The 20,697-nt window shown below is 40.8% G+C and overlaps 1 protein-coding gene across 1 annotated transcript in view; it reads right to left on the bottom strand.

Annotated features, from left to right (window-relative positions):
- The window catches only part of mrps5 (mitochondrial ribosomal protein S5), a 175,541-nt gene that overhangs the window by 85,558 nt on the left and 69,286 nt on the right, over positions 1–20,697 (bottom strand). The window contains exon 5 of the mRNA XM_067985077.1: positions 13,549–13,583. Coding sequence (XP_067841178.1) covers positions 13,549–13,583 — 35 coding nt within the window. The remainder of the gene's footprint in view (positions 1–13,548; positions 13,584–20,697) is intronic.

Raw genomic sequence — 20,697 nt, 5'->3', positions numbered from 1 at the left:
AACATGCCCTCTTCAAACAGAGAGAACCTAAGGAAAATCAATAACATCAATATAAAATGAGATGGTAGTTTTAGACAGGCTAATCATGGTATTCAGCCCAGAGTGCTGAGAGAGATTAGGAAGGAGATTTATGAGGCACTGAGAATCATTACGAGGGAATCACTGGACATTTGTGAGGTACTAGTAGATTGGAAACAGGCTAAAATGGTGCCTATATTCAAAAAGGAACACAAGCAACTACAGACCCATTAGTCTTACTTTTATTCCATGTGAAATGATGGAATTTATTATGAGGAGTAAACTTGAGGATTATCTGTACAATAATAACTTAGTAAACAGGTATAGAAGATAGTTAAGAGAATGGTAGAGGTAAATACGAATTTTACTTTAAGTTAAACAGCAAGAGTGGGACAAGGGGACACAGATTCAAATTAGTAAAAGGTAAATTAGGACTGATATCTAGAATTTCTTTACAAAAAAAGTGAGCAAAAGTATGGAACAGACTTCTGGGAAGATCAATGGAGCCAAAAACATTTTAAGAAACAACAGGATGCTGAAATGAGGGGCCTTTAGGATTTTTTGAGGGTAGAGAAACAAAAATGGGCTAAATAGCCTTCCTCATCTGTACTAGCTTGTCAACACAAGAGCATTACCACTAGAATCTGTTATAAATGCCATTTTGACATACCCAAACACGTTCCCCCACTCCCAATTAGTACTGGACTATTGCTAAGTGAGTGGGCAAAACTGTGGCAGATGGCAGATTAAGTAAGTGGGCAAAACTGTAGCAGATGGAGTTCAATGTGGGGAAAGTGTGAGGTAATCCACTTTGGATCCAAGAAAGACAAATCAGAATATTTTCTAAATGGCATGAGACTAGAAACTGGAGGAGCAAAGGCATTTGGATGTCCAGAAACACAAATCAATAAAAGCTAGGGCACAGGTACAAATAGTAAACAAAAAGGCTAATGGAATGTTAGCCTTTATCTCAAGGGGATTGGAATACAAAGGGGTAGAAGTTATGTTACAGTTATATAAAGCGCTGGTCTGACCCCATCTGGAGTACTGCCGTCAATTCTGGGCACCGCACCTCAGGAAGGATACATTGGCCCTATAGGGGATACAGCTTGATTCACCAAAATGATACCAGGGCTAAAAGGGTTAAATTATAAGGGCATGTTGCATAAACGTGGGTTACAGTCCCTTGAGTTTAGAAAGATGAGGAGCGATCTAAATAAAGTGTTTAAAATGATAAAAGGATTCCCTAGAGTAGATAAGAGAGATGCTATTTCCTCTGGTGGGGGAATCCAAAACAAGGGGGCATAATCTTAAAATTAGCACTAGGCCATTCAGGTGTGAAATCAGGAAGCACTTTTTCACCCAAAGGATAGTGGAAACGTGGAACTCCCCCTCGCCCCCCCAAAAAAGGCTGTGGATGCTGGGTCAATTGAAATTTTCAAGATCAAGATCGACAAATTTTTATTAGGTAAAGGTATCAAGGGATATGGATCAAAGGCGGGTTAATGGAGTTGACCTAATTCAATGGCAGAACAGGCTTGAGGGACTGAATGGCCTACTCCTGTTCCTATGTTCCTATGACTATGAGGCTTGATGTCATTGAATATTAATACAGCAGTCAGCACCTGAGGCACCAGTAACTCAATCTTATCGAGTTTTAAGGCAGATACTTGGCTCCGTGGCATGCGTTCTGCCATGGAGGAATAGTAGCCATTTAGTACAATCATTTCAAAAAAGAAATTAGTTCATTAGCCTTCACTGCTTCAAAGATCGCTCAAAGCCGTGGAGCTATTTTATTTTTCCTGTTCATTTACTTTCAGCTTGGTGACTAGGGAGGAAATGGTCTGTTTACAACTTCTTACATTTTTTCCCTGATGCACAGATCGAATTCTGAAACCATTCCTCAGACTCATTAAAATTAGCCCATTAAGATTCAGCAAAGCATAAGTGTATTCTCTGCTGCTGAGTACAGCGGATAGACTATTGGCCAATGCTGACAGGAAAGTAAACTCTTTTCATACCATTCATGAAGTAACAAATAAATTCTGAAATGTGCAAAGACATATACAATTATATATTTAATGTTTTGAGATAAGCTCCACCCTCTGCTGTATAAGGAACTGAAAACAAACCTATTTTGCACAGGAAAATGCCTAATGTGATTGTTTATTTTTAATATTATTGAGAAATTTGGATAAAGAGACAAGTCCCAGAGTGCAAACACCATTAAGCATGCTAGAGTAGAAGAACAGATGAGGTTAATCAGGAAGTAGTTGTTAGGTGATGCCAAGCTTGGGTTTTAAAAGTCTGTAATTTGTTCAGGAAGGGATAAACAAAGACATTAATTAAAAACTACTTGTGGATAACTGACGTATTTGTACCTCAAATTAATTATTATTATACAATCAGGTCTCAAGAGGTCTTTGACAATCATATGTGAAAAAAAATGGCTGCATTGAGGGGATGGGGCAGGAGGGAAAAGGAAAGACGGTCAAGAATCTTGAACTGTGTACAGGTCGTTAAATTCTCAGTTTAGCTTTTTGACCGACTGAGAATGCTGCAGTTCCTAGAGATGTTTCAGCAAAGGTTATACGGGACAAACTAGACAGCCTGTTTGAGTAGAACTATCATAAATACTTGTTGATAAAATGGTTACAGGCCACCCGCCAAACTGGTACTGGATTAAAAAGAACATTAAAATGGGATCGGACAAAGTGGAGTGGGGAACCATTGTTGGATGAAGTGGAGTGGGATACAGTGGTGCTGCAGACAGTGCAGGTTGAGTACTGTACTTGACGACTATACTTGTGATGTTGTGACCAGTCTCCTGTTCCCCTTTATCCAACGCTGTTCTTGCTTTGCACTTTATATTTGTGTACAAGGTGATTTACCCACTTTAACCCCAAACAGTGGTATACATTTCTTAATTTATAGGAGAGGATATTTGGTTTGAAATGGGAGGAAATATGAAGCTGTGTTCTACTGCTTATTAAAGAAGATACTTGTATCTCGCTATGTTTTTTAAGTTTCAGCTTTTGAATCATGTATTATATACATTCAGTTTAATTCAGTTTTCTTATTCACTAACTGGAGTAGGGTACTGAGTGTGCACGATATGCTCAGAGTCATCAGAGGCTGCATTTATGATATCTTTGGAGTCAGACTGCAAGTCCGCCGTTTTTTTTTAAGGCTGTGCCAAGGACTTAACATGTGCCACCAATTCTCTTCCATCATAAATTTTTACACACATTATCAGTGCTGTTCTTTCGTTGACCCACCAAGATAAATGCTTGAGAAGTGCACTTTCATTTACCCATTAAGCCATCAGGGATTACTCTGATTCCTTTTGCTGGGGATATGTAACAGCCACCTGTGGAATGCAACCGATTAAGTTTGAATGGTGTAAGCTGTAGTGTTAGACTCATGAAGAAATGTCAGAGCTTTATCTGTGGTCAGTCATCTCCCTCAGCTGATTAAATTAGCTGGGTAAAGGCCATGAAGGCTGCAAATTGTACATGATCTGTTGGGAGAAATGGACTAAATGTCCTTTTCTCATTCCACACTTTATACTTTACTTATCAATGATGCATCAACAAAAGCACTTTTTAAGATAATGTTTCTTAGCTGATCTTATTTACTTAGAATTACATAGAATGTACAGCACAGAAACAGGCTATTCGGCCCAACAGGTCTATGCTGCTATCAGTGCTCCACATGAGCCTCTTCCCTCCCTACTTCATCTAACCCCATCAACATACCTTTCTATTCTTTCTCCCTCATGTACTTATCTAGCTTCCCCCTAAATGCATCTATGCTATTTGCCTCAACTACTCCTTATATGTTTCACATTCTTACCACTCTTTGGGTAAAAAAGTTTCTCCTAAATTCCCTATTGGATTTATTAGCGACTGTTTTATATTTATGACCTCTAGTTTTGGACTCCCGCACAAGTGGAAACATTTTCTCTACGTCTACCCTATCAAACCCTTTCATTATCTTAAAGGCCTCTATCAGGTCACCCCTTAGCCTTCTCTTTTCTAGAAAAAAGAGCCCCCATCTGTTCAGCCTTTCCTAATAAGTAAAACCTCTCATTTCTGGTATCATCTTTGTGAATCTTTTATGCATCTTCTCCAATGCCTCTATAGCCCTTCTATAATATGGAGACTAGAACTGTGCACACTACTCCAAACACCCTTCTATTCCTTTCTCCCTCATGTGTTTATCTAGCTTCTCCTTAAATGCATCTATGCTAGTCGCCTCAACTATTCTCTGTGACAGCAGATTCCACATTCTAGCCACTCTCCAGGTAAAGAAGTTTCTCCTGAATTCCCTATTGGATTTATTAGTGATTATCTTATATTTATGGCCCCTAGTTCTGGTCTTCCCTGCAAGTGGAATTAGCTTCTCTACGTCTAACCTATCAAACCTTTTCATAATCTTAAAGACCTTTATCAGGTCACCCCTCATTCTTCTCTTTTCTAGAGAAAACAGCCCCTGCCTTTTCCAATCATTCCTGATAGGTATAACCTCTCAGTTCTGGTATCATCCTAATAAATCTTTTTTGCACCATCTCCAATGCCTCTATATCCCTTTTATCATATGGAGACCAGAACTGTTGACAGTACTCCAAGTGTGGTCTAACCAGGGTTCCATACAAGTTTAACATAATCTCTCTCCTTTCAATTCTATCCCTCTGAAAATGAACTCAAGTGCTTGGTTTGCTTTTTTTAAAAAAAAAATGGCCTTATTCACCTGCGTTGCTACTTTTAGTGATTTGTTTATCTGTATCCCCAGATCTTTCTGCTCCTCTACCCCATTTAGAGATTGCCGGAGTAGAGTTAAGAGAGAAATCAGGAGGGCAAAAAGGGGATATGAGATTGCTTTGGCAGATCAGGCAAAGGTGAATCCAAAGAGCTTCTACAAATACATAAAGGGCAAAAGGGTAACTAGGGAGAGAGTAGGGCCTCTTAAGGATCAACAAGGTCATCTATGTGCGGAACCACAAGAGATGGGTGAGATCCTGAATAAATATTTCACATCGGTATTTACGGTTGAGAAAGGCATGGATGTTAGGGAACTTGGGGAAATAAATAGTGATGTCTTGAGGAGTGTACATATTACAGAGAGGGAGGTGCTGGAAGTCTTAACGCGCATCAAGGTAGATAAATCTCCGGGACCTGATGAAATGTATCCCAGGACGTTATGGGAGGTTAGGGAGGAAATTGCGGGTCCCCTAGCAGAGATATTTGAATCATCCACCGCTACAGGTGAGGTGCCTGAAGATTGGAGGGTAGCAAATGTTGTGCCTTTGTTTAAGAAGGGCGGCAGGGAAAAGCCTGGGAACTACAGACCAGTGAGCCTGACATCTGTAGTGGGTAAGTTGTTAGAGGGTATTCTGAGGGACAGAATCTACAGGCATTTGGAGAGGCAGGGACTAATTAGGAACAGTCAGCATGGTTTTGTGAGAGGAAAATCATGTCTCACGAATTTGATTGAGTTTTTTGAAGGGGTAACCAAGAAGATAGATGAGGGCTGTGCAGTAGACGTGGTCTACATGGACTTCAGCAAAGCATTTGACAAGGTACCGCATGGTAGGTTGTTACATAAGGTTAAATCTCATGGGATCCAAGGTGAGGTAGCCAATTGGATACAAAATTGGCTTGACGACAGAAGACAGAGGGTGGTTGTCGAGGGTTGTTTTTCAAACTGGATGCCTGTGTCCAGCGGTGTGCCTCAGGGATCGGTGCTGGGTCCGCTGTTATTTGTTATTTATATTAATGATTTGGATGAGAATTTAGGAGGCATGGTTAGTAAGTTTGCAGATGACACCAAGATTGGTGGCATTGTGGACAGTGAAGAAGGTTATCTAGGATTGCAACGGGATCTTGATAAATTGGGCCAGTGGGCCGATGAATGGCAGATGGAGTTTAATTTAGATAAATGTGAGGTGATGCATTTTGGTAGATCGAATCGGGCCAGGACCTACTCCGTTAATGGTAGGGCGTTGGGGAGAGTTATAGAACAAAGAGATCTGGGAGTACAGATTCATAGCTCCTTGAAAGTGGAGTCACAGGTGGATAGGGTGGTGAAGAAGGCATTCAGCATGCTTGGTTTCATTGGTCAGAACATTGAATGCAGGAGTTGGGATGTCTTGTTGAAGTTGTACAGGGCATTGGTGAGGCCACACTTGGAGTACTGTGTACAGTTCTGGTCACCCTATTATAGAAAGGATATTATGAAACTAGAAAGAGTGCAGAAAAGATTTACTAGGATGCTACCGGGACTTGATGGTTTGACTTACAGGGAGAGGTTAGACAGACTGGGACTTTATTCCCTGGAGAGTAGGAGGTTAAGGGGTGATCTTATAGAAGTCTATAAAATAATGAGGGGCATAGATAAGGTCGATAGTCAAAATCTTTTCCCAAAGGTAGGGGAGTCTATAACGAGGGGGCACAGATTTAAGGTGAGAGGGGAGAGATACAAAAGGATCCAGAGGGGCAATTTTTTCACTCAAAGGGTGGTGAGTGTCTGGAACGAGCTGCCAGAGGCAGTAGTAGAGGCGGGTACAATTTTGTCTTTTAAAAAGCATTTGGACAGTTACATGGGGAAGATGGGTATCGAGGGATATGGGCCAAGTGCAGGCAATTGGGACTAGCTTAGTGGTATAAACTGGGCGACATGGACATGTTGGGCCGAAGGGCCTGTTTCCATGTTGTAACTTCTATGATTCTATGATTCTATGATTTAGACTCTTATTTTCCAAGGAGTATGTGGCCTCCTTATTTTTCCTGCCAAAATATATGACCTCACTCTTGTCTATAACCACTCTAAAGTAAAAATACTCAATTGGAGGAGGGCCAATTTCAGTGATATGAGAACAGATCTGGCCCAGGTAAATTGGAATCAAAGATTGGCAGGTAAAACTGTAATTGAACAGTGGGCGGCCTTTAAAGAGGAGATGGTACGTGTACAGTTTAGGTACATTCCCACGAGGGAGAAAGGTAGGGCAACTAAAGCCAGAGTTCCCTGGATGAGAAAAGAGATAGAGAGTAAAATGAAGCAGAAAAAAGGGGCGTATGACAGATGTCAGGTTAATAACACAAGTGAGAACCAGGCTGAATATAGAAAGTTCGGAGGGGAAGTGAAAAAGGAAATAAGAGGGGTAAAGAGAGAGAATGAGAATAGACTGGCGGCCAACATAAAAAGGGAATCCAAAAGTCTTCTATAGGCATGTAAACAGTAAACAGGTAGTAAGAGGAGAGGTGGGGCCGATTAGGGACCAAAAATGAGATCTACTAATGGAGGCAGAGGGGATGGCCGAGGTACTAAATGAGTGCTTTGCATCTGTCTTTACCAAGGAAGAAGATGCTGCCAGAATAGTAAAGGAAGATGTAGTTGAGATACTGGATGGGCTAAAAATTGATAAAGAAGAGGTACTAGAAAGGCTAGCTGTTGTTGGCCAGGGACTGCAGAAACTACTGAGTTTATTCCAAACTGCTGACACACAGGCAAAAGCAACTTTTGAACTGAAGTAACCTGAGTTCAGTTGCTGGCCTGAGCTGGCTGGAACCGGTTTGATTTAGCTAAGTTTTGTGAAAGACAAAGGAGATGTGATAAGACACAAGTCCTTATTTAGAAAAGGAGTAATGAGGTAATGCTACCTAAGTCCTTGGGACAGAGCCAATGAGGAGAAGACACAGACTAGGCGAGCAAGCCTAAACCAACGGGAGAGAGAGAGAGACAGCACAGCTTGAAGAGATAAGATTCGGAATAAGAATGAAGAATCTGGGGCGTGGAGGCAGAGCGAAGACTTCGGAGACCAACCATCGCGGAAGTGGAAGAACCTACGTCAGATACCTACGTAGAGACGACGTCGAGAGAGAGAGAGAACGGAACGCCTGGCCAGCGTTAGCTCTCCTTTTCGGGTATTATCCTTTATATTCTGTGACCACTCAGGGAATGTCAGAGAAACCTAGTGGGTGTGCGTTTAGATCCTAGTTTGGGTATAAAACTGTATAACCTGGTGCAAACTGCATGTCTATATCTAACCAGACATACAAGCTATATGTATACGATCTAACAACGTGAATAAAGCGAATTGAGAGTTAAGAGAGAATTGACTCTTCTCCTCTTTGTACTAAGCCAATAACCGTAACTGGTCACTGTACTTAAAGTAGATAAGTCACCCCATCCGGGTGGAATGCATCCTAGGTTGCTGAGGGAAGTAAGTGTGGAAATTGCAGAGGTACTGGCCATAATCTTCCAAACATTCTTAGATACAGGGGTGGTGCCAAAGGACTGGAGAATTGCAAATGTTATACCCTTGTTCAAAAAAGATTGTAAGGATAAACCCACCAACTATAGGCCAGTCAGTTTAAGCTCGGTGGTGGGGAAACTTTTAGAAAATGATAATCCGGGACAGAATTAGCAGTCACTTGGACAACTGTGGATTGATTAGAGAAAGCCAGCACGGATTTGTTAAAGGCAAATCATGTTTAACTAACCTGATGATATTTTTGATGAAAATTTGCATATGACACAAACCTTGGAAGGGTAGTGAACAGTGAGGAGGATAGTGATAGATTTCAAGAGGATATAGACAGGCTGGTGGCATGCGCGGACACGTGGCAAATGAAATTTAACGCAGAAAAATGAGAGGTGATGCATTTCGGTAGGAACAATGAGGAGAGGCAATATAAACTAAATGGTACAATTCTAAAAGGGGTAAAGGAACAAAGAGATCTGGGGGTATATGTACACAAGTCATTGAAGGTGGCAAGGCAGATTGATAAAGCAGTTAAAAAAGCATACGGGATCCTGGGCTTTATAAATAAAAGCCATGATGTGGAGATGCCGGTGATGGACTGGGGTGGACAAATGTAAGGAATCTTACAACACCAGGTTATAGTCCAACAGTTTTATTTGAAAATCACAAGCTTTCGGAGCTTACCTCCTTCGTCAGGTGAGTGACGTCAGGTGAGTCACTCACCTGACGAAGGAGGTAAGCTCCGAAAGCTTGTGATTTTCAAATAAAACTGTTGGACTATAACCTGGTGTTGTAAGATTCCTTACATTTTTAAATAAAGGCATGGAGTACAAAAGTAAAGAAGTCATGATGAACCTTTATAAAACACTGGTTCGGCCACAGCTGGAGTATTGTGTCCAATTCTGGGCACTGCACTTTAAGAAAGATGTCAAGGCCTTAGAGGGCGCAGAAGAGATTTACTAGAATCATTCCAGGGATGAGGGACTTTAGTTACGTGGATAGACTGGAGAAGCTGGGGTGGTTCTTCTTAGAACAGAGAAGGCTGCGAGGAGATTTGATAGAGGTATTCAAATTCATGAAGGGTCTAGACAGAGTAGATAGAGAGAAACTGTTCCCATTGGCAGAAGGGTCAAGAACCAGAGGACATAGGTTTAAGATGATTGGCAAAAGAACCAAAGGTGACATGAGGAAAAACTTTTTTACACAGCAGGTGGTTAGGATCTGGAATGCACTGCCCGAGGGGGTGGTGGAGGCAGATTCAATCATGGCCTTCAAAAGGGAACTGGATAAGTACTTGAAAGGAAAAGATTTGCAGGGCAACGGGGATAGGGCGGGGGAGTAGGACTAGCTGGATTGCTGCTGCATAGAGCCGAAGCGGACTCGATGAACTTACTCTAAATGCTGCAAAAGAAAAAAAAATACGAAGGCCTTTCCTCCTTTAAATGCTCCAACATCTTTGGAGATTCCAGGGCTCCCATTACAATGGGCGCTGAAGGAAATAAAGAGCAAACTCAGCATATATCTTGCAGAATGGCGCTGGGTGTTCATTTACATATTCTTGCAATAAATCTGGGGCCTTACTAATAAAGCACAAAATGGAAACATGTTCTCTAGCACATAAAATGCAGTAGAGTGCTGAATTGCAGTCCAGTAGGAAATTAATGCATTGACGACTCTCGCAATTTGTGGCATCCCTCCCCCATCGGCTGTACCTTTGGCAAACTGCTCTCCTACACAAAATTGGCCCCAGTGCTAATCAAGTGTATGGTAAAGGATTAACAGAACATTATGTAAAACTGTTCAGTAGTATAAAAGGTACACATCACACTGCCATACAGAAGAGTATAAAGAATACACTTCTCATATCACCATTTGACTACAGTGAAAATTTTGCTGTGTGAGTGCTAAAATCACTTCATGCCTGGCTTCTATCTCATGTGCCATGTCCTTTTCAATGTCACTAAAAATGGTCTTGCAGAGAGGACACTTGTGCAACTGATAAGGTTCCTATTAAAATAGAAGTGGCCCCATTTTGCAGCATAGAATTTACAGTATTCTCTATGCTATTTGAATCTGCACTTGATCACTTAGAAGAATACATGCAGCACATTTCTGAAAGGCAAAGAATTCCCTTCCACATTCTCCCCCACCCCCCCAACTTTGTTCAGTTAATAAAGGAAGTATGACATTTCTAAATGAGTGACTTCAACAATTTTTGTTAAACACACCTAAAACTTCTGTTGAGTTCGGATCTGGCCAAGAAGGGGAGAGAATCCTCTCTCAGTTCCATGATATAATGATCCAGGATGACTATGGCTCTTTGTGACAAACCTTGGGGCCTTCCCAAAAATGGGAGATACGTACAGCCCTTCTCACACCAAGAACTTGTCCTGCATAAGCACACAAACATCTAGGCTGGACTGAAACCTAGCTCATGATGGCAACTCTATCCCTTTCATTGAGGTTGCCATGCCAACCTACATGTGCCACCACATCCCTCGCCCAAATTGCCATGGAGGGGAGCCGACGTTCATTTTGAGGTTTCTACTTGGTTCAACTGTACACTCCTCTAGCACCACTTTCCCTACTACACTTCCCCTTCAAGATCCTCATCAATGTACTGTCCTTCCCCCACCCATGGCACCTTCCTTGCTGAAACCTCCCCACTTATGTCATCACTCAGCAATTTTAGCCTTAACCTCTACATAAACTTTTCTACCTACATCTATGGCGAACCCTTCAATGTTACTATCACAAGGCCTCATCACCTCCAAGGTCATGATCGCTGTCAGGGCCATCCCTTCTTCATCTCTTTCACCACACACATTATCCTGCCATCCTCTAATCTATGCAGGTTATCCTTCTGCATCTGGAAAAAAAAACTATCTCCTGATTCCCTTACTATCTCCCAATTGTCTCTCCTCTGGCCCGCCAGCCACACTGATATTGGTTATTGGTACCTCTAACAATCTACTCAGTAACTGCGTTGCTTAGCATTGGTGGTAGTAAAGAAAACGGAATCATTACTCAAAGATGTAATAGAAAAACATCTAGAAACTGAAAATATAATAAAGAATAGTCAGCATGGATTTCAAAAGGGAAGGTCATGCTTGACCAACCTTATTGGATTAAAGTAACAGAAAATGTAAACAAGGGTAATGCAGTAGATGTAATATATTTGGATTTTCAAAAGGCCTTCGATAAGGTACCACATAGTGAATTCATGACTAAGGTCAAAGCATGTGGAGTTAGGAGACAAATAGCAGAATGGATAGTAAGCTGGCTACAAAACAAAAAAGAGAGAGTAGGGGTTAAAGGTAGTTATTCAGACTGGCAAAAGGTGGGAAGTGGTGTTCCACATGGATCGGTGCTGGTACAACTTTTGTTCACCATTTACATCAATGATTTGGACTTGGGAATTGGAAGTACAATTTCAAAATTTGTGGACAACACCAAAGTGGGAGTTATAGTTAATACCGAGGAGGACTGCGACAAAATAAGGAAGACATTAATAAACTTGCAGAATGGGTGTGTAATTGGCAAATGAATTTCAATATAGATAAGTGTGAGGTATTAAATTTTGATAGAAGGATAAGGGGGCCACATACTGCTTGGATAATAAGAGTCAAAATGGGACTGGGTATCTGGGGGTACCGGTACACAAATCACTGAAAGTAGCGACGAAGGTTAATAAGGCCATAACAACAGAAAACCAAGCACTGGGGTTCATTTTTAGAGGGAATAGAATTGAAAAGCAGAGAAATTAAGTAAATTTGTATAGCACCTTGGTTAGACCAAACTTGGCGTACTGTTAACACTTCTGGTCTCCATATTATAAAACTGATATAGAGGCGCTGGAGGAGGTGCCAAGAAGATTTACTAGGATGATACCAGAACTGATCATACAATCATACCCATCAGGAAAGATTGAGCAGGATGAGGCTCTTTACTCTAGAAAAGAGAAGACTGAGGGATGACCCGAGAGGTCTTTAAGATTGTGAAAGGGTTGATGGGGCAGACGTGGAGAAGATGTTTCCACTTGCAGGGGAGACCAGAATTAGGGACCATAAATATAAGATAGTCACTAATAAATCCAATAGGGAATTTAAGAGAAAACCCAGACAGCGGTTAGAATGTGGAACTCACTACCACAAGGAGTAGTTGAGGTGACTAGAATAGATAAACACATGTGGGGGAAAGGAATAGAAGGATATGTTGATTGGGTTAGATGAAGTAGGGAGGAAGGAGGCTCGTGTGGAGCATAAACACCGGCATGGACCTGTTGAGCTGAATGGCCTGTTTCAGTGCTGTACATTCTAAGTAATTGCCTCCACATTGTAGGTTATAGCTACCTCCAAATTCAGAACACCTTACTGTTTTCTATTTCCAGCTATCCTTGTGTCCTCTTTGAGTAAGACTGTCAACTTAATATCAATCATTCCTGAATTTTGGGCAGTTTCACACTCTGAACACGCTCCAACTAGAAACTGAATTAGACTGCCCAAACTCATTTCAATTAAATTTCTTGTACTGTTCAAAAACAAACATCCCTTATGGTTGTGGGACATAAAACTCCCATCTTAGATGTGACATGACCGCTTCTTGCTGCAAAGGGTATTACTACTAATATCTCTGTTCCTGCCCCAATCACCCTTGATCCTTAGAATGTACAGCACTGAAACAGGCCATTCAGCTCAACAGGTGTTTATGCTCCACACGAGCCTCCTTCCTCCCTACTTCATCTAACCCAATCAACATATCCTTCTATTCCTTTCTCCCACATGTGTTTATCTATTCTAGTCACCTCAACTACTCCTTGTGGTAGTGAGTTCCACATTCTAACCGCTCTCTGGGTTTTGTCTTGAATTCCCTATTGGATTTATTAGTGACTATCTTATATTTATGGTCCCTAATTCTGGTCTCCCCTGCAAGTGGAAACATCTTCTCCACGTCTGCCCCATCAAACCCTTTCATAATCTTAAAGACCTCTCGGGTCATCCCTCAGTCATATTACTTTATCTTAAGATGAATTGGCTGTTCATTTTGATTTTGGCTGTTATTCACATGTACACATACTTAGACAATATATCAATCCACCCTGTGAAGATGCAAATTTTGTTTCAATCTCCTTTTTATCAGGCTATTTTTATATGGTTACAAATAAAATGGATGCACATTGCATATTTTACCTCCCTTGGTGTAACATTTTTTTGGCACTTTATATACATACAAAAAAAATTCAGTTAAATTTTAAAAAACCTTACCTCAATCACCCTGGAGTCAAAGTCTTCATAAGTTTCTGTAAATAAAAAGAAATGAGAACTTTCACTTCCATGAACTCCTTGATAATGCAATCAAAATACAGGACTTTTGATTAATACCAAATTAAAACCCCTGGACTGCTGGCAGCTCTAAGAAGTCCCAGTCTGCCTGCACTGACCATTTCTAAAAAAGTTTTCAGCTTACACTGCAAATGATGAAACAAACCAGATTACAAAATTACAATCTACTCCTGTTAACTCAAGTCATTTTTTCTACTCTAAAAGAACTTGACTTATTTTAGGTTCCCTTGTACTGCTGGTATTTTGTGCTTTTCCTCCACTCTGAAAACGAATACAAAGTACTCAAGTCTGCCATTTCCTTATTTTCCATTATCGTCTCGCCTGCATCTGTCTTTAATGGGCCGACATTCCCCTTTACTGCTCTCTTTCTCTTAATACATTTATAAAAACGTTTGCTGTTAACTTTGATATCCCTTGCAAGTTTTTCTCTTTATTCCCTTTTGGCACCTCTTATTACTTTCTTTGTATCCCTTTGTTGTTTTTATAGCTCTCCCAGTCCAATGGATTTCCACTTTTCCTTGCATTTTTGTAAGCCTTTTCTTATAGCGTGACACTGTCTCTTACCTCATTTGTTGACCATGGTTGCTTAACTATATGAGTGGAGCCTTTGCCTTTTAGGGGTATATACTGGTTTTGTACCATACCAAATACTTCCCACTTTACCCATTTACAGTTCAGGCCAGTTTACTGCGGCTAATTCATTTCTCATCCCTTCGAAGTTTGCTGCACTTAAATTCAAAACCTTGGTTTGTGATCCTCCTTTCTCCCTCTCAAACCTAAAATCCATAGTCTTTCTAGATTCACTGTCACATCTTTTTCAGCAGTTCATATATTATAAGTCGAATCCTTTGTTCAATATTATGTTGGGAATTTTCTTTGAAATATAACTGTATCAGATCATTCAAAGTTGATTAATGCAAGACTGTGTCAAAATAATAGGCAGATTGCTAGGTCATCGATCAAAAGTTTTCAAGTATCTCTCTTCCTTAGTGTGCCAGTCCTTAAGTATCCAACATCATGATGAAACTTTAACGCAATATTGATCCAGGGAAGAAATATCATAAATTGTGAGTTAATATTTACAGCAGTGTAAAGAATATAATGCAACAAATAAGATGTACGTATTGATGTGCTCTTTGCTTTCCTGATTCTGTAGCAAATTTATATTAACAAATTTCTTGTAGAATTTAGGTCCAGCATTGTTTTTCAAAGGCATTTAGCATTTTCCCTACTCAAATTTTTCTATACATTTTCACTCTTTTTATTTGTTCTTTTCTTGCTTCGTATTTCTGCTACTGTGTGGATGTCACACTGCAGTTTCTGCCATAGAAACATTAACATGAGCTGCACTTTAAATTGCCGAACAGGAGGTACAGTCTTGCTGATTAGTGCACATAAGTGAATAGTCATTTTTTCCTTTTGTGATACCGTTACTGGAAACTAAATTACGTTGTGTTCCTAGCATTTGCCAGTTGAGGCACTTCCACATTGCAACATAAAAGGAAGTGATTCGGCCCAGTGTGTCTGTCCTGGAGCAATCCATTGTGCATCCCACTGTCCTTCTCTCGTCCCATTGCCTCGTGGTGTCCTCTGCTTCCATTTATCAGTTAAAAAATCCAACCACTTCCTGTGGCAGGGCATTCCAAGCTCCCAACAATGCTTTGGGTAAAGAAATTTCACCTAACTTCCCTCCTCACTCTCTTAGTCTCGGGCAGGGGTTAGTTTGGATCATAAGGGACCAACACCCATACACTGGCTCTCTGCATTTACATTACTGTGGCTCCCTTATCTCGATGTCAGAATCGTAGACCCATTTTTTCAGGGATAAGGGAACCAGAGTGAGCAATAGCCAGTCTCCTCTGATCTGAACTAAAGAAGTGACAATGTAAGATTGCCATTAGAGTGTACATTAAGTCTGCACCAAGACTTATGTCCACAGCAATAGAGAGTGAAAACAATCATATTCACTATGCACAAACATGGAAAGAACTATATTCAAATTAACTACAGAAAGTCATTTGTTAAAAAATAAGGTTAGGACATCAAGTTACATTGTACTGATTTAAAACAAATCCAAAAAAAAAGTGTAAATTAAAATGTCTTTTCTCTAAAATACCAAGCAATGGCTCATTTTAAAGTCCATTTTGAGATCTTTTTACAGCCTAGATTTTCTGACTGGCATTATTGGTGGTAATAATTTAGATGGGTTATGCTAAAATAATGCTGATTGGGAAATCTAGGCTTTAAATCTCTTTTAACAAGAGCATTAGGTTAACAAGCAAAATTTCTTGTTGCTCTTCTCCTTTATGCTCCCTAAATTTTTTGTTTATTCCCCTCCCAAAAGCATACTATAAGAGGACAGCATTTAATACAATATGCATGGGGGTTGGTACGCCGACAAGAGCAGGGCTCTGCAGGATTTTCCACCCATTACAGATGCAAAACTCTGCAAGTCGTACTGACATCTGCACTCAATTTTCCGATGTATAGACATGCTCCTGGTGCTCGAAGCTCTGCATCAGAGGCGCTATTTCAAAAAATCTACCCTTTATTACAAAGTACTTCCCCCATTAATTTGTGGCGAATTTCTTCTTCCTATAAGAAGGAATTGCAAAATTTCGCAATCTCAAGGCAGCCTTGGAAGACTGGAGGACTGCTAACGTTGTACTATTGTTTAAAAAGGTAGCGAGGGGTAGACCGAGTAATTACAGGCCAGTCAGTGGTGGGCAAATTATTGGAATCAATTCTGAGGGACAGGATAAACCCTCACTGAGAAAGGCACAAAGTAATTAAGGACAGTCAGCATGGATTTGTTAAGGGAAGATTAGTGTCCAACTAACTTGATTGAATTTTTTGAGGAGGTAACAAGGAGGGTCGATGAGGGTACTGCATTTGGTGATGGATTTTAGCAAGGCTTTTGACAAGGTCCCACATGGTCAAAAAAGTAAAAGCCCACGGGATCCAAGGGAGAGTGGCAAATTGGATCCAAAATTGGCTCAGTGGCAGGAAGCAAAGAGTAATGGTTGATGGGTGTTTTTGTGATGAGAAGGCTGTTTTCAGTGGGGTTACGCAGGGCTCAGTACTAGGGTACTAGGTCCCTTGCTTTTTGTGATATATATTAATGATTTGGACTTAAATGTAGGGGGCATGATTAAGAAGTTTGCAGATGACTCAAAAATTGGCCATGTGGTTGATAGTGAGGAGGAAAGCTGTAGACTGCAGGAAGATATCAATGGACTGGTCTGGTGGGCAGAAAAGTGGCAAATGGAATTCAATCCGGAGAAGTGCAAAGTAATGCATTTGGGAAGGGCAAACAAGGCAAAAGAGTACACAATAAATGGGAGGATACTGAAAGGTGCAGAGGAAGTGAGGGGCCTTGGAGTACATGTCCACAGATCCCTCAAGGTAGCAGGACAGGCAGATAAGATGGTTAAGAAGGCATATGGAATACTTTCCTTTATTAGCCGAGGCACAGAATATAAGAGCAGGGAGGTTATGCTGGAACTGTACAAAACAGTGGTTAGGTCACAGCTTGAGTACTGTATACAGTTCTGGTCACCACATTACAGGAAGGATGTAATTGCACTAGAAAGGGTACAGAAGAGATTTACGAGGATGTTGCCAGACTGGAGAATTTTAGCTATGAGGAAAGATTGGATAGGCTGGGGTTGTTCTCTTTGGAACTGAGGAAGCTGAGGGGAGATTTAATTGAGGCATACAAAATTATGTGGGGCCTAGATAGAGTGGATAGGAAGGACCTATTTCCCTTAGCAGAGAAGTCAATAACCAGGAGGCATAGATTTAAAGTAATTAGCAGAAGGATTAGAGGGGAGTTGAGAAAAAATATTTTCATCCCAGAGTGTGGTAGGGGTCTGGAACTCACTGCTTGAAAAGGTGGTAGAGGCAAAAACCCTCAACTCATTTAAAAAGTAACTGGATGTGCACCTGAAGTGCCGTAACCTACAAGGTTACGGACCAAGTGCTGGAAAATGGGATTAGGTGGGTGGCTCATTTTCGGCTGTCGCGGAGATGACGGGCCGAATGTCCTTCTTCTGTGCCGTAAATTTTCTATGATTCCTACTGGAGACTTGGTATAATGGGGTTGCCCATGCCTTTGTTACCTCTAGACTTGACTATTCCAATGCTCTACTGGCCAGCCTCCCATCTTCTACCCTCCATGAACTTGAGCTCATCCAAAACTCTGCTGTCTGTATCCTAATTCGCACCAAGTCCCGTTCACTCATCACCCGTGCTCGCTGACCTACATTGGCTCCCAGTCCGACAACGCCTCAATTTTTAAAATTCTCATCCTTGCTTTCAAATCCCTCCATGGCCTCGCCCCTCCCTATCTCTGTAACCTCCTCCAGCTCTACAACCTTCCGAGATCTCAGCGCTCCTCCAATTTTAGCCTCTTGCGCATCCCCAATTTTAATAGTCCCATCAATGGCGGCTGTACCTTCAGCTGCCTAGGCCCTAAGCTTTGGAATTCACTCCCTAAACCTCTCTATCACTCTCTCCTCCTTTAAGAATCTCCTTAAACCCTGCCTCTTTGATCCTGTCCAAATACCTCCATACGTGGTTCAAAGTCAAATTTTGGTTGATGACACTCCTGCGAAGCATCTTGGGGCGTTTTACTACATTAAAGACACTATATAAATGCAAGTTGTTATTGTTGAAATATATGTGTTGTCATACAAGGCATCGCTCATTGTTTCGAATAAGGATCAGCGTCTAGCCCCAGATACTGATCTTGACATTTGAACAACATTAAGAAGTTCAGCATCATCTGAATGCCCCATGGCCAAATATTTGGGGCTTCCCCTGGCAGGTAACTATGGTTCCCAGCTCACCTCATATCAATAGTCAATAACAACCTCTTCAAGTTTAGTGAAAATCCAGCAAAGTATTCAAATTCTTGAGATGATGAAGTGCTCAAGTACAGAATAATTAATCATGATGGGCCTAAAGCACTGACAATTTCTACAGCATGGCAAATTAGAATGAAACCCAGAGGATAATGAGAGGAAATCAGTTGTCAAATTTGATAAAAATCTTTAAATTAGTTTTCACGTTAATAAAGGGATACATTACTTAAGAACGCTAGAAAAATTAAAGATAAAAGGCCATACAGCCTATTGAAGTTGATCCTTTTGATACACTAACTATCTCTTTAGCATCCAACTGCATTTTGAATATCCCTAATGTTTTTCTTACCTTGCCTGGCAGATTAACTGAAACATTTATCACTTTTTGAGTGAAGAAATTTTTCCTTGAATCTGTTCTAAATTCACTTTACATTAATCTAAACATACATCTTCTGATTTCCTGGGTTAATTTGAAATAATACTTTGGATCTACTTTATCTAAATCATAATATTCTAAATGCAGTCTACTCTGAATTCCAAGTCGTTTAATGTTGTCAGAATCAGTATCTGAGCTGGATGCTGATCCTCAATCAAAACAATGAGAGATGCTCACTGACAGACCTGCCATGTATGTCAACACAGTGGCTATATTTTAGATGGAGAACCTCATCATGGCAAGTCTCAAGGAAGCTGGCCTGTGATTGTGAAATGCTGTAATTTGTAATTTTACAATTTCTTCTTGTAGGATAGAAGAAATTCACAACAAATTAAGGGGGGGGGGGAAGTACTTTATATTAAAAAGGTAGATTTTATGAATTACTCCCTCTGGCGCAAAGCTTCATGCACCTGCAGTGTGTATATTGGGAAATTAAATTTGATTTTTTTTTAGTGCAAAAATAGACTTTGAATTATCAGTGGTAGTCTGTATCTTGAGGAGGTCCACCTTAATTGTCTTCTTCTGCTTGAACTTCCCAAATAGTTCCTCACAGCTTAGTCCCTTTAGAGTGCTTGTTGCTCTTTTGTGTACCATCTCCAAATTATTTTTTTATGTGATTGTAATTGAACACAATATCCCAAATACTTGAAGGGGAAAAATTTGCAGGGCTATGGAGGAAGGGCAGGGGAATGGCACTAATTGGATAGCTCTAAGAGTCGGCACAGGCACGATGGGCCAAATGGCCTCCTTCTGTGCTGTATCATTCTATGATTCTATCCATGCACTGTAAATTTCATTTCTTGGGACTCTGGCACCAGTACCGGGACAGGAAGGAACTGTACCATTGGGACGGGCTCCACCTGAACTGGGCTGGGACCAGGGCCCTGGCGGAAAAGATAAATGGGGGAGGTCACGAGGATTTTAAACTAGTAAATGAGAGGGGGGGGCCTCAGGTGGAAAAGGTGGTATAAATTCTAATTATAAAATGAACAAAAAGGAAGAGATAGAGTAATAGTCAGAAATTATGCTTTAGGCACTACAGGTAAAGGGAAAACTAAAAGGTGTAAAGTAATTAAATCAGGGGAGAGAAATAAGAAATGTGTGAGATGTGTGCTATTACAGCAGAAGGACAGGTTGGGGTGTGAGGCCTAAATAAGCGTTCTTTATACAGACTCACGGAGTAGAAAGAACAAACTGAACGAATTGCAGGCGCAAATTCAACTTAGAGGGTACGTAGTTGCCGAGACATGGCAGCAAGACGGTCAGGACTAAGAACTGAATATACCAGGTTATAAAGTGTACAGGAAGGATAGGGAAACTGGTAGAGGGGGAGGAGTAGCCTTAGTGAATAAGGATGAAATTACTTCAATGATAAGAGAGAATATAACGAAAGGTAAACAGCTAGTGGAGACTTTGTGGGTAGAATTGAGAAATAGAAAAGGATTTAAGACTGTAGTGGGAGTTGTGTATAGGCCCCCTGGTAGCGGCTGTGAAGTGGCAGAATGTATAAATGCAGAGATTAGACAAGCATGTAGCAAAGGCAGAGTGGTTTTAATGGGGGATTTTAACTTTCATATTGATTGGGATAAGCAGACGAGCTCATGTCAGAAAGGTAGCGAATTTCTTGAGTGTGTTCAGGACAGATTTCTGCAACAATATGTCCTAGAACCAACAAGGGGGCAGGCCATAATAGATTTAATAATGAGTAATGAGCCAAATTTAATTAACAACCTAACGGTGTGTGAACATTTATCTAATAGTGATCATAAT

The sequence above is a fragment of the Heptranchias perlo genome, chromosome 5 (assembly GCF_035084215.1).
Source record: "Heptranchias perlo isolate sHepPer1 chromosome 5, sHepPer1.hap1, whole genome shotgun sequence".
Lineage (NCBI taxonomy): Eukaryota > Metazoa > Chordata > Chondrichthyes > Hexanchiformes > Hexanchidae > Heptranchias > Heptranchias perlo.
The sequence above is the reverse complement of the archived record's forward strand: the minus strand, read 5'-3'. Positions and strand labels throughout refer to the sequence as shown.